Source organism: Bos grunniens, chromosome 11, assembly GCF_055505025.1.
Source record: "Bos grunniens cultivar Pamir isolate PY7600 chromosome 11, Bosgru_T2T1.0, whole genome shotgun sequence".
Taxonomy (NCBI): Eukaryota; Metazoa; Chordata; class Mammalia; order Artiodactyla; family Bovidae; genus Bos; species Bos grunniens.
In genome coordinates, this window is record NC_141175.1 from 95369845 (window position 1) to 95384974 (window position 15130).

Sequence of the window (15130 nt, forward strand, 5' to 3'; positions counted from 1 at the left end):
GAAGAGTTTGCACATAAGATGAAAAAATAATTTTAAATTACAAGATAAAAAGCAAATGGTTGAGAACTGCATTCTTTTGAAGTCTATGAACTAATCAGGTTTCCTTTGCTGTGTATGAAATGCATGTCTGCCTTGTATTCCCCCTAGACTTCCATGCGGCCAGGGGTCTTTTTCCTATATGTAGGCCTATGCACTTTTGGATGTTCAAATTAGCTTGCTGACAGACTCTTACTTTTAGACCTACAAATTATTTCTGTCACTTAGGTATTTTTTGACTCCTTTAGGAGCAAAACCCCACAGACCTAAAGCTTTTTTCCTGCAGTAGTGAGCAGGCAGGTAAAACAAACAAACAAAGAGATGGTTTCCTGTCTTACGTTCACATTCTCTGACATCCAGGTTGAACTGCTGTAATGCTCCCAAGGTGAGCTGCCTTACTTCAGCTTCCAGCAAAAGTTGCATCAAAGATGTGGCTAAATGCTTGCAAGCTGACATACATGCTGTCTGGGCCACCTTTCCCTGAAATACAAGAAAGCAAATCATAAGGTTGATGGATTAAAATGAAATTCCAACAAAAATTAAAATCATTTATTTTTCAATTAGGAATTTCTTTAAAGGTTTTCTCCATCATGATAACCCTTCCTTTCAAATAATTTTGAAATTAATAGCACCTGATGGCAAACATCTTAAATATTAGCTCCATCACTATTTAGTTATGTCACTATAATACTCAGCTAAAATTCATAAATCCCAGCTCTTCATTCACAAAATGTTTTTTCCCCTAAATCAACAATAGATAAACAATACTCAAAATCTTAATTAAACTGAGAAGGAATGTTTCCAGAGAGAATAAATTTCAGCAATCCCTTCAAAACTACTGTAGTTCTTAAAGAGCAAATGAAAACAATTTCCTAACTTATCTAGAAACCAAAGTGTTTACTACTTTATGATTTAACACATATAAAATGCTTGAGGCTGGTGCACTGGGACGACCCAGAGGGAGGGTATGAGGAGGGAGGAGGGAGGAGGGTTCAGGATGGGGAACACAGGTATACCTGTGGCGGATTCATTTCAATATTTGGCAAAACTAATACAATATTGTAAAGTTTCCAGGTTCAATGCACGATACTGGATGCTTGGGGCTAGTGCTGGGACGACCCTGAGGGATGGTATGGGGAGGGAGGAGGGAGGAGGGTTCAGGATGGGGAACACATGTATACCTGTGGTGGATTCATTTTGATAATTGGCAAAACTAATACAATTATGTAAAGTTTAAAAATAAAATAAAATTAATTAAAAATAAAATAAAATAAAATAAAATTTAAAAAATAAAAAATAAAAAAATAAATGAAAAGAATGGTTTAAAACAAAAGAGTTTTCTGAAAAAATTAATAAAAGGGTAAATTTTCTCAGAAAATAAGCACTGAAGTTTATAAGCACATACTCTAAGCTAATTTTTAAAACACTGATATCAAAATTAGTAATTTGCTATTTCTTTGAAAGATTCATTTTTACACTAGTGAATTATATTTTAGTCCCAGGTCTGAGTTGTACAGTATGGAGAACATATCCATTTCTTCCCCAGATGTATATTCATTTTATTTCTGCTATTTATCGTCTGGTCTGAAAAGCCTGATAAGTTTTTAAAAGTCTGACTCCTCATATTACTCAGTGGATCCTTCTTTTGTGAAATAATGAAGTATTTCAGTCATACAGAAAAATATATATAATTTTATGACGAGCACACATATCCACTAAACATTAGAAATATAGTCAACAGCCCTATGCTGCTGCTGCTGCTAAGTCGCTTCAGTCGTGTCCGACTCTGTGTGACCCCATAGACAGCAGCCCACCAGGCTGCCCCGTCCCTGGGATTCTCTAGGCAAGAACACTGGAGTGAGTTGCCATTTCCTTCTCCAATGAATGAAAGTGAAATTGAAGTCGCTCAGTCATGTCCAACTCTTAGCGACCCCATGGACTGCAGCCTACCTCCTCCATCCATGGGATTTTCCAGGCAAGAGTACTGTAGTGGGGTGCCATTGCCTTCTCCCAACAGCCCTATATGGCCTCCTTAAATAATTTTCTTCCCTCTCCCCAGAGGTGACCATTTCTTACTTTAAGTATACCATTTGTATTATAAAAACACTATATGACAAGTATATAATAAAAAACAACATCTTATTTTATGTATTTGGAACTTTCTATTACTACACAGGATATCCTTCTACAACTTGCTCTCAATGTTATGAATGTGAATTTTTTTTTTTAATGAAATACATGTGGTTGTAGTTTATTCCTTTAATTATTCCACAGTATCCCATTTTAGGACTATACCATAATTCATTTGTCCATTCTTCTGTTGTTGATGGTTTATGGGTTTTTTTTTTTCCTATTATACCAGATTCTGACTATAGTTTTCATATACATTTTTTTTTTTTTTTTTTGCCACATGTTTCTCTGGGCCAGGGCCTTCTACAAAAGTTGTTGCTGTTGTCTAGCCACTAAATTACATCTGACTCTTTTGCAACCTCATGGACTACAGCCCTCCAGACTTCTCTGTCCGTGGGATTTCCCAGGCAAGAATACTGGAGTGGGTTGCCATTTCCTTCTCCAGGGGATCTTCCCGACCCAGAGACTGAACCCCTTTCTATTGGCAGGCAGATTCTTTACCACTGAGCCACCAGGGAAGCCCTTTTACAAAAGTAGCAGGCTTTAAATTGAACAAATAGAACAAACAATACCAGAATGAAGTTTTAAATTTTGCATGCCTTTTTATATACTTCAGATAATTCCTTTAAGGTTATTTCTTGAATCTACTAGAATGAGAATGATTCATAATGTACATGTGTATATATGAAGAGGAACATGGGTAGAAGCCAGATTTCCAAATACCTAACTATAAATAGCTCTGCCTACCTTATGTTCTGATTTACAATGTTCCTAGATATTTCTGAGTGTCACTTAGTTGCATAATCACCAGCATGAGTACTGTAACATTTTTTCCACAATTAAATAAGACATATTTTATGATTTGTATGTCTGGCTTCTACCTTTGAGAAAGTAAAAAAAAAAAAAAAAAGAAAGAAAGAAAGAAACTTTCTAAATTTTATTTGATTTAAAACTATTTTATAGAATAAAAAATTACTAATAAACAGTGAAATTACACATTCTAAAAATGTTCCTCCTCTAGATGGTTCTGTTTGTATGTTCTGAAGACCCATACTCTGTAGGTGATTTAGACAACAAATGGAAATACTTAAGTTAGGGAATAGAGACCAAGTCAGAATGAGGCAATGGAAGCATAAAGTAGCCTAAAGAGAAAAGTCACAAAAAGAAATCCACATTAAATGGCATGCTGGAAACCTAGAACAGGTGCCACCAAGAAGCCATATAATTCAACACAGTTGTTAGGCTATGTCCCATGTGAACACTCAGAGGTGGCAGATCAAAGCTGTGAGAAGCTCTATGGCTTTTCAACAATGAGAGTGGGAGTGCAGTGAAGCAATTAGGAAAGACTAAACTGTAAGTCCAGAGATAACACTGCAAATCAAAAGGCAGAGAAAAGGGAAAGACACTCTGTCTTAGGCAGCTGGCATCTTATGTTATTTCACTTAATTCTCCCAATCACCCCAAGAAGTTGGCATTATTCTTTCTTGTAGATGAATAAACCTCACTTCTCTGTGAGGTTAAGAAATTTAGACAAACTAATACAGCTATTTGTTACTTCTACCCAATCCTAAATCTGTATCTTTCCAGTAAATCATTACCTAAAAAGCAACAGTAAATCTTACATTGTCTTCTACTGGAACAGTTGGGCAGAAACAGGTTCAGATAATAACAGGGTTGACAGGTTATCCAAGACATAAAAACTAGGTCCAAACAGGTAGGACAGTAGTAGCTCAGGAGCCAACTCTTCAAATTCTGCGTATCTGCTGGGGCATGCTTTTTAACTTGAAGTCCAAAATAATTATCTAGGCCAAGATTGATATTTAAAGGTCCTAACAAACTGAACAAGGAGATGTTGTAAAAATTAAACAGCTAAAAGTCCAATTAAGCTGGAGTCTGAGAAGATAACATTTGAAAAGCTTGTTTCGAGCAGTCAAAACAGATTGCCAAGGAGAAGCAAAATCGACCTAATAAAATTAAAATAAGATAGCTCACAATCAGAAAGACCAAGGTTTGAATTTTTGTCTCCATCACTTTTTAGAAGTGCAATTTAGGACAAGTTAGTTGATTCTTGGACTTCCTGGTGGCTCAGACAGTAAGGCGTCTGTCTACATTGTGAGAGACCTGGGTTCGATCATTATTTATCTCAAAATATTAAACAGCTTATCAACTTTAGCATTAACATGAAACAAATCTATCAGCTGATATCAATAGAACCAAAGGCACTTGTACTTGACCATATGCTATATACTACCTTAACATACTGAATTACTTAACTGTCCTCCAATCACTTTCCACCCCATTTCCTCCCACTCAAGCTAATTCTTTATTTCCAAACATAGTGATAATTGCAGAAATGTATATTTTCATTGTTAAACATTTTTTCTAATTCTAGAAAGCATTTTGGAGCTTTGCTAATTCACAGTCTGCTATTCATTCTCCCATTTCCCTTTTTACTTCTGGTTACCACAGCATCCATAGGTTTTCTAAGAAAGGATAAACAGTAACTCAGGCAATAATAATCAAAGCATTAAGCAATAAAAATTGGTGCTTTCACCCTCTTTATTAAGTAATCTGTTTATGAAGTAGATTCTTTCTAGGGATGAACCGCCAAACTCTAGGACCAGGATAAGAATCTGGAACATAAAAAAACTTAATCTGACCAAAACTGCCTTTGGATGCCCCCAGGAACACTTTCAAATCACAACCTAGATAATCACAACTAGGTTATATCTTATGAGGCTATGATAGTCTTAGTGTACAGAGACTACACATGAATAGAAATAGAATGTCAGAGAAGATGAAAAATGACCTAAGTGTTATCATCATATTTTGAATATATGAGGAACCTGGGATGCAGGGAGATTTGAGTCATGCAGTCTTATAAAAAGTTCTAGAGGCAACATCATACTGCCTCTTGATGCAGCTACAATATTTCCGTATTCCAAGAGAGTCAATAAATATCAACTAAATGAACTAAAAGTCAATTACCAAAGGACTTAAATAGTTCATACTACTTATCAATTCATTTAAAATACCTTTTTTAAAAAAAAGTTTTGGGAAACCAAGAAGAGTACATTGGTGAAAATTCATATTGTAAATTCAAAGTCAGGCTTAGTACCATAGTGAGGACCCTCACTGGGCATAAGTCAAGATCTGTGATAATACATTTTTGGTTTTCACCATGGAGCTCTTTAGTAACCAAATCAACCCACTTCCTTCAAAAATACATGCAGATTCACATCATCTAATTTGAATTATTCCATCTACCTCCTATTCTCTATTTACAGTCTCCCTTGTAACATAAAACTTTGCACTAAATGATTTACTGCAGTGTCATTTCATGCATCTACATTTCCTTGAAATTTATGTGATTTGCAAGGAAAGACACTATGGCATTTAAAACTTTGGTGTATCTAAATGAAGCAACAGTTCTAGACTGCAAAGTAGGTACACACTGCCATCCAACTTTATGCTTTGGGGCTATCTCATTCTCTTCTACAAAAAGGGAGATGCCATCCATTGTTTCATACATAGATATAACTAAACACAACTAAAAAAGATACATAGGAATCTCACAGATTTCAAATAAATACAGAAAGCTTAGTATTCATAACTTTCAATTACTACGTACTTCAATTATACAATACTTAGTGCTATGTCATAGTAGTAAAAACGAGTAGAGGTGAACAGTTTAGAGAAAGCATCATCACCCACAGTATCACCACAAACCCTACCACCATCACCAGAGCAGCTGCTTCCATATATTGAGCACTGACTATGTGCCAAGTGTTTTGAAAATAGTTTCTCATATAATTCTCACAAGAACCCCATGAGGTATTTAACCCTCTCTTTATAGATAAGGGTAGAGAATTTAAGCCATATGAAAATACCTTATGAGTTGTGGACCAAAGATGTGAATTCAGCCTTGTCAAACTCCAAAGGCTCTTATCATTTGATTCTGCCTGCCAGTAAAAGTCCTTGTGATACTTATTATATTGTCTTTCTGTAGTTTTGAGACTGTGGGTAAGGGAATGAAGAGGACAAGAAGAAAACTTCTTTTTTCTCCCTTCTCCATCTAAGTAAGCATCCACAGAACACTGGATTCACAGATGTTTAGAACGAATCCCAACCACAGCTCTCTGTCAACCTACTGGGATCAGATCTGACTTCCAGATCATCAAGAATCTTAACTATATGACTTTAAGTGGTAAAAGCCAAATTTCTCTCTGTGGATAATCTTAAGTTTCAAAGTAAGGAAAGAAGGCGAGGAACTATTCTGTGAAAGAGCTGTCTTTTCACACCAACTTTCTTCTCTGCTCTCTGAGTAACACTCCATTGCTTACGGTATAATGTGTCAAATTTTATCTCTCTCTAGTTATTTAAAGAGTTATTTCACTGTGAAAGAGAAAAGTTCAGACACAGAAACTGTTCTAGCAAGGCAAGTAAGAACTACTCAGAGAGAAGTAAATCCACCCTATACACTGCTCATTCTTTCTGTGTACCCATGCCTCTAATTCCTTAACCTTCTGCCCTGGCCACGACTGTACACAGTTTCTTCCGGCTGTCCTTTCTTCACTGAACAAGCATGCTGTCTTGTTCTTTTTCCTCAGTATCCCATAGACACGGGTACAGCCGCTTCATTCCCAGAGCACTACACTTCCCATTTACTTAGAATGGATATTCTAGAAGCCACGTTCAGAGAGCAGAGTTCTGGATCACCCCATACGTTCCTGTTGTCTGTGACCCATGTTTTGAACTTTGTTTCCTATGTGCTGCAGAAACCCCATGGCAAAGTCTTTATATCTAAACCATCTTAAAAATCATATAGCCTGTCCAAGCAGTTTTTCCTACAACTGTATCCATGTCATAGGAAGGATTATAATCCTGTTTAAAGAGTAATCTCAAATTCAATTAGAGAATCTATATAAATATCCACTCATCAAAAGATTCACAAAGCCCTATTTTAGATAAACAAATATTCCCTAATAACTACAGAAAATTAAGCCCAAGGGTGATAGTTAAAATATCCTAGGCAAGGTATGTGGTGTTATTTGATGACATTAGTAGAGTCTACAATGAGATGGTGAACCTCTAGTAAATCAAAAATAAGAAAAACACAACACAAAGTAAATAAGGGGAAATAATCCCTAATCAATTTCTCATGAAAAAATTAATAAGTTCAAATGAAAAAGCAGAGTCAAAAGAAAACTAGGATGTAGATGGAAGGAGGTGTCAGAGGAGGGATGTAATAGATGCCATAAACCTGGTTCTCAGACTCACCCACCTGTTTCACTCTTATTCTCAGTCATTTTTCAAGAAACACAAGAAACTGTTTAAAAATACTTTTCGCTACCCATGGTTTTATTGAGGTATGATCACAAACTGTACATATGGAGATCTTAAGAATATACAGCTTGATGACCTTTGTTACTCAGTCACTCAGTTGTGTCTGACTCTTTGCAACCCCATTGACTGCAGCACACCAAGCTTCCCTGTCCATCCCCAACTCCCGGAGCTTGTGCAAACTCATGCCCAACGAGTTGGTGATGCCATCCAACCATCTCAGCCTCTGTCATCCCCTTCTCTTCCTACCTTCAATCTTTCCCAGCATCAGGGTCTTTCCCAATGAGTCAGTTCTTTGCATCAGGTGGCCAAAGTATTGGAGCTTCAGCTTCACCATCATTCTTTCCAATAAATATTCAAGATTGATTTCCTTTCAGTTCAGCCACTAAGTCGTGTCCAGCTCTTTGTGACCCCATAAACCACAGCACGCCAGGCCTCCCTGTCCGTCACCAACTCCCAGAATCTACCCAAACTCATGTCCATTGAGTCAGTGATGCCATCCAACCATCTCACCCTCTGTCATCCCCTTCTCCTCCTGCCCTCGATCTTTCCCAGTATCAGGGTCTTTTCAAATGAGTCAGCTCTTCACATGAGGTGACCAAAGTATTGGAGTTTCAGCTTCAACATCAGTCCTTCCAATGAACACCCAGGCCTGATCTCCTTTAGGATGGACTGGTTGGATCTCCTTGCAGTTCAAGGGACTCTCAAGAGTCTTCTCCAACACCACAGTTCAAAAGCATCAATTCTTTGGTGCTCAGCTTTCTTTATAATCCAACTCTCACATCCATACATGACTACTGGAAAAACCATAGCCTTGACTAGACGGACCTTTGTTGACAAAGTAATGTCTCTGCTTTTTAATATGCTGTCTAGGTTCATAACTTTCCTTCCAAGGAGTAAGTGTCTTTTAATTTCATGGCTGCAGTCACCATCTGCAGTGATTTTGGAGCCCAAAAAGATAAAGTCGGACACTGTTTCCCCATCTATTTGCCATGAAGTGATGGGACCGGATGTCATGATCTTAGTTGTCTGAATGTTGAGCTTCAAGCCAACTTTTTTTTTTTTTTTCCAACTTTTTCACTCTCCTCTTTCACTTTCATCAAGAGGCTTTTCAGTTCCTCTTCACTTTCTGCCATAAGGGTGGTGTCATCTGCACGTCCGAGGTTATTTATATTTCTCCCAGCAATCTTGATTCCAGCTTGTGCTTCCTCTAGCCCAGCCTTTCTCATGATGTACTCTGCTATAAGTTAAATAAGCAGGGTGACAATATACAGCCTTGACGTACTCCTTTTCCTATTTGGAACCAGTCTGTTGTTCCATGTCCAGTTTTAACTGTTGCTTCCTGACCTGCACATGTTTCTCAAGAGGCAGGTCAGGTGGTCTGGTATTCCCATCTCTTTCAGAATTTTCCACAGTTTATTGAGATCCACACAGTCAAAGGGTTTGGCATGGTCAATAAAGCAGAAATAGGTATTTTCCTGGAACTTTCTTGCTTTTTCAATGGTCCAGAGGATGTTGGCAATTTGATTTCCTTTAGGATTGACTGATTTGACCTCTTTCCAGTCCAAGGGACTCTCAAGAGTGTTCTCCAACACCACAGTTCAAAGCATCAATTCTTCGATGCTTAGTCTTCTTTATGGTACAATTCTTACATCCATACATGACTACTGGAAAAATGATAGTTCTGACTATACGGAACTTTGTCAGCAAAGTAATGTCTCTGCTTTTGAATATGCCGTCTAGGTTTGTCATAGCTTTCCTTCCAAGGAGCAAGCATCTTTTTAATTTCATGGCTGCAGTCACCTTCTGAAGTGATTTGGGAGCCCAAGGAAATAAAGTCTGTCACTGTTTCCATTTATGACTTTTATATGTAAAACCCTCTAAAACTGACATTCAGATCAAGATGTGAAATATTTCCACAAAACGTGAAAGTTCTTCATCCCCCTTTCAAATCAGTAGATCCACTGGCACCATGACGTAACTTTTCTAAAGCCCATAGATATGTTTTGCCTGTTTCTTGAACTTCATTCATTAAAAAAAAAAAAAGAAAAACCTTACAGGTATGAATAAATCACAATTTGTTTATTCATTTTTCTTATTGATACCAATTTGGTTTATTTCTAGGTAGGCACTATTATGAATTGTCTTTTAAAATATTGCTATGATTTATGTCAAGGAGTGTTCTTTTTTTTTAAAGATTTATTTACTTATTTATACTTGGCCTTACTTGGTCTTCATGGCTATGCATGCACTTTCTCTAGCTGTGGGGGCTACTCTTTGTTGCAGTGCTCGGGCTTCTCATTGCAGCGGCTTCTCTTATTGCGGAGCACAGGCTCTAGGGTGCACAGGCTTCAGCAGTTGTGAAATGAGGGCTCAGTAGTTGTGGCTTGTGGGCTTTAGAGCACCGGTTCAGTTCTTGTGGCACACAGAATTAGTTGCTCCGTGGCATGTGGGATCTTCCCCGAGTAGGGATCGAACTTGTGCCCCCTGCATTGGCAGGTGGATTCTTAACCACTGGACCATCAGGGAAGCCCTGTGAATAGTCTTTCAAATGGAACTATTTGTTTTCCTTGGAAAAATACCTAGGAGTGAAACTGCTGGATCATAGTTTGTTAGTTGCCAAGTCACTTCAGTCATGTCTGACTCTGTGTGACCCCATAGACGGCAGCCCGCCAGGCTCCCCAGTCCCTGGGATTCTCCAGGCAAGAACACTGGAGTAGGCTGTCATTTCCTTCTCCAATGCATGAAAGTGAAAAGTGAAAGTGAAGTCGCTCAGTCGTGTCCGACTCTTCGCGACCCCATGGACGGCAGCCCACCAGGCTCCTCCGTCCATGGGATTTTCCAGGCAAGAGTACTGGAGTGGGGTGCCATTGCTTTCTCCGAGTTTGTTAGTAGTATGCTTAATTTTATTAGAAACTGTCAAAGTTCTTCAGAGTGATTGTATTATTTCATTCTCCTACCAGCTATGTACTGAGAGTTGTTCTGTATCTTCTTTGACACTTGGTCTTATAAGTCTTTTTAATTCCTATTTTACCAGCATATAGTGGCATCTTATTGCAGTTTCAATCTACAGTCCCTTGTGAGTAAATCTATTAAAGCATATTTTTGTGGGCCTGTTGCGCAAATGTATATCCTCCTTTGTAAAGTACCAGTTAAGTTGATTGTCCACACTGAGGGTGGGTGAAAGTGTGATCTAACATTTCCTTAGAGATTTGTACAAGGTCTTTGTATTTTCTGGATGACTGATTTGATACAAGTACTGAAAATATTCTCACATGTTCTTTGGCTTGCCTTTTTGCTTTCTTAATGGTGGTTTTTTTTTGATGATCAGAAATGTAAGATTTTGATAAAGTATTAACTTTTCTTTTTATGGCTAATACCCTTTATGACTTGTCTAAGAAATCTTTGCTTAAGTCAAAGTCTTGAAGATATTCTCATTTTTTAGACAATTTACTATATAGCTTTCACATTTAGCTGTATAATCCATCTTAATTAATAGTGTGGGATAGATGTCAGTACTAATTTTCTTGTCAATTCAAATACTGGATTGCTTGAACACATCTATTGAGAAGACTCATCTTTCTCCCACTGCATAGGCACCTTTGTTGAAAATCAAGTGACCACTACATGTGGGTCTATTTTGAGACTCCCTATTCAGGTCCATTGATCTTTTTGTCTATCTTTATGCCAATACTTCACTGTCTTTAACAGCCCAAACTTTAGAGTAGATATAGAAATCAGGCAGCATAAAGTTCTGCAAACATTATTCTTCTTTTTCATGATAGTCTTTATTTTAGGTCCTTTTAATTTTCATATAAATCTTGAAATCAGCTTGTTAACATGTATACTCAATTTCCTCTAGATTGGTATAGCTAGTATGATTTTACATGAATGCAAGAAATATTAATTTATTACATATAATGGATGGCTTAGAGCATTAAGGCTTAATTCTCACTCAGAAGTCTGGAGAAGAACTGCCACAGATTAGTAATGGGAGGACTGACATTTTAACAATATTGCATCCATAAACATAGTATATGCTTCCACTTAGTTAGATTTTTAATTTTGCTAATAACGTTTTGCAGTTTTGAGTGTATAAATTTTGTACATATTTTGCCTATTACAAAGTACTTTCAGTTTTTTGATGCTATTTAATTATATTGATTTTTAGTGTCAGATTCTAATTATTTCATTATTAGTACCTAGAAATAGAATTGTTTTGCATAGTGACTTTGTACTCTATGATCTTGCTAAACTATTAGTTCTAATATCCTTTTTTGTAGATCTCTTAGGATTTTCTATATAGACAACAGTGGGCATTTTTGTTGGTGGTGGTGGTGGTGGTTTTACACGCTGCAAATCTTTGATTTTGTGACTTGATTTTTTTCACTTTGTGTACTGTGTATTTGGTAATGCAGAAATTTTAATTTTTTATGTAGTCCAATTTGTGAGTCTTTCTCTTGTGGTTTCCTTATTTTTTCAACAAATATATTGTAAGAATAAAAAGATAGTGTGATCTTTTAAAAAAAGAAAAAAAGCTTAATTTTTCCCTGTTTTAAGTAATATGCTTTTTATTTCTTTTACTTGCCATATTGCACTTACTAGTTCCAACAGGATACTCTATTGAAATGGTAAAAGCAAACATAACCTGCCTTGTTCCAATCTTGCCTTTTTCAGTCTTTTGCCATTAACTAAAATATTAGCAGTAAGTTTTTCATAGATACCCTTTTTCAGATTAGAAAAGACTAGATTAGTCTACCAAAAGTCTCTTTTTCATGAAAGTGTATTCAATTAAATGCTTCCTCTGCATCTATTGAGATGATCACATGCACACACAGACAGACACACACATACACACACACTGAATGAGCTTATTTCTAATAAAGAAATTTAATTTGTATTTAAAAATCTTTCTGTTGAAGAAATTAAACCAATTCTAAACAAAATCTTTCACAAAATAGATGGGGGAAATATTTATAAATTTATGAAATCAACATCACTCATAAAAATAAATGGAAAGACAAAACAAGAACAGAAAACTATAGAACAGTAACTCACATAAACACACACAAAATTTAATATAATAATAAAAAATCAAGTCCAGCCTTTATATTAAAAAAAAAGATGATGCACTATAGCTATATAAATGTGTCTGTTACTGATTTCCAATTTATTTCTGTTGCAGATGGCAAAATAGTCATATGATTTTACTCCTTTTGAATTTATTGAGACTTGTTTTATGGTCCAGAATATGCTCTTGCTTACTGAATGCTTTGTTTACTGGAACTATAAATGCCAATTAAGTCAAATTATTTGATACTGCTGTTCAGGTCTTCAATATTCTTACTGATATTCTCTTTACTTGTGTTATCAATTACTGAAGGAGTGTTCACGGTTCACGTATTGCTGAAGCCTGGCTTGGAGAATTTTGACCATTACTTTACTAGCATGTGAGATAAGTGCAATTGTGCAGTAGTTTGAGTATTCTCTGGCATTGTCTTTCTTTAGGACTGGAATGAAACTGACCTTTTCCAGGCCTTTTGGCCACTGCTGAGATTTCCACATTTGCTGGCATACTGAGTGCAGCACTTTCACAGCATCATCTTTCAGGATTTGAAATAGCTCCACTGGAATTCCATCACCTCCACTAGCTTTGTTCGTAGTGATGCTTTCTAAGGCCAACTTAACTTCACATTCCAGGGTGTCTGGCTCTAGGTGAGTAATCACAACATCGTGATTATCTTGGTCGTCAAGATCTTTTTTGTACAGTTCTTCTGTGTATTCTTGCCACCTCTTCTTAATATCTTCTGCTTCTGTTAGGTCCATACCATTTCTGTCCTTTATCGAGCCCATTTTGCATGAAATGTTCCCTTGGTATCTCTAATTTTCTTGAAGAGATCTTGTCTTTCCCATTCTGTTGTTTTCCTCTATTTCTTTGCATTGATCACTGAGGAAGGCTTTCTTATCTCTTCTTGCTATTCTTTGGAACTCTGCATTCAGATGCTTATATCTTTCCTTTTCTCCTTTGCTTTTCGCTTCTCTTCTTTTCACAGCTATTTGTAAGGCCTCCTCAGACAGCCATTTTGCTTTTTTGCATTTATTTTTCTTGGGGATTTCTTTTTCTTGATTCCTGTCTCCTGTACAATGTCACAAACCTCATTCCATAGTTCATCAGGCACTCTATCAGATCTAGTCCCTTAAATCTATTTCTTACTTCCACAGTATAATCATAAGGGATTTGATTTAGGTCATACCTGAATGGTCTAGTGGTTTTCCCTACTTTCTTCAATTTAAGTCTGAATTTGGCAATAAGGAGTTCATGATCTGAACCACAGTCAGCTCCTGGTCTTGTTTTTTGTTGACGGTATAGAGCTTCCCCATCTTTGCTGCAAAGAATATAATCAATCTGATTTTGGTGTTGACCATCTGGTGATGTCCATGTGTAGAAAATGCAGAAGAACCAGAGACCAAATTGCCAACATCTGCTGGATCATCGAAAAAGCAAGAGAGTTCCAGAAAAACATCTATTTCTTCTTTATTGACTATGCCAAAGCCTTTGACTGTGTGGATCACAATAAACTGTGGAAAATTCTGAAAGAGATGGGAATACCAGACCACTTGACCTGCCTCTTGAGAAACCTATATGCAGGTCAGGAAGCAACAGTTAGAACTGGACATGGAACAGCAGACTGGTTCCAACTAGGAAAAGGAGTACGTCAAGGCTGTATATTGTCACCCTGCTTATTTAACTTACATGCAGAGTACATCATGAGAAACGCTGGACTGGAAGAAGCACAAGCTGGAATTAAGATTGCCGGGAGAAATATCAATAACCTCAGATATGCAGATGACACCACCCTTATGGCAGAAAGTGAAGAGGAACTCAAAAGCCTCTTGATGAAAGTGGAAGAGGAGAGTGAGAAAGTTGGCTTAAAGCTCAACATTCAGAAAACGAAGATCATTGCATCCGGTCCCACTACTTCATGGCAAATAGATGGGGAAATGAGGAAACAGTCTCAGACTTTATTTTTTTGGGCTCCAAAATCACTGCAGATGGTGACTGCAGCCATGAAATTAAAAGATGCTTACTCCTTGGAAGGAAAGTTATGACCAACCTAGATAGCATATTCAAAAGCAGAGACATTACTTTGCCAACAAAGGTCCGTCTAGTCAAGGCTATGGTTTTTCCAGTGGTCATGTATGGATGTCAGAGTTGGACTGTGAAGAAAGCTGAGTGGTGAAGAATTGATGCTTTTGAACTGTGGTGCTGGAGAAGACTCTTGAGAGTCCCTTGGACTGCAAGGAGATCCAACCAGTCCATTCTGAAGGAGATCAGCCCTGGGATTTCTTTGGAAGGAATGATGCTAAAGCTGAAACTCCAGTACTTTGGCCACCTCATGCGAAAAGTTGACTCATTGGAAAAGACCCTGATGATGGGAGGGATTGGGGGCAGGAGGAGAAGGGGATGACAGAGGATGAGATGGCTGGATGGCATCACTGACTTGATGGACCTGAGTCTGAGTGAACTCCAGGAGTTGATGATGGATAGGGAGGCCTGGCGTGCTGCGATTCATGGGGTCCCAAAGAGTCGGACACGACTGAGCCACTGAACTGAACTGAA

General features: G+C 37.4%; 1 protein-coding gene across 4 annotated transcripts in view; it reads right to left on the reverse strand.

Moving 5' to 3' along the window:
* EXOC6B (exocyst complex component 6B) overlaps positions 1-15130 on the reverse strand; it is a 730532-nt gene that overhangs the window by 193342 nt on the left and 522060 nt on the right. For all 4 annotated transcript variants that reach the window (XM_086327590.1, XM_086327589.1, XM_086327591.1 and 1 more), the window contains one exon: positions 375-516. In XM_086327590.1, coding sequence (XP_086183716.1) covers positions 375-516 — 142 coding nt within the window. The remainder of the gene's footprint in view (positions 1-374; positions 517-15130) is intronic.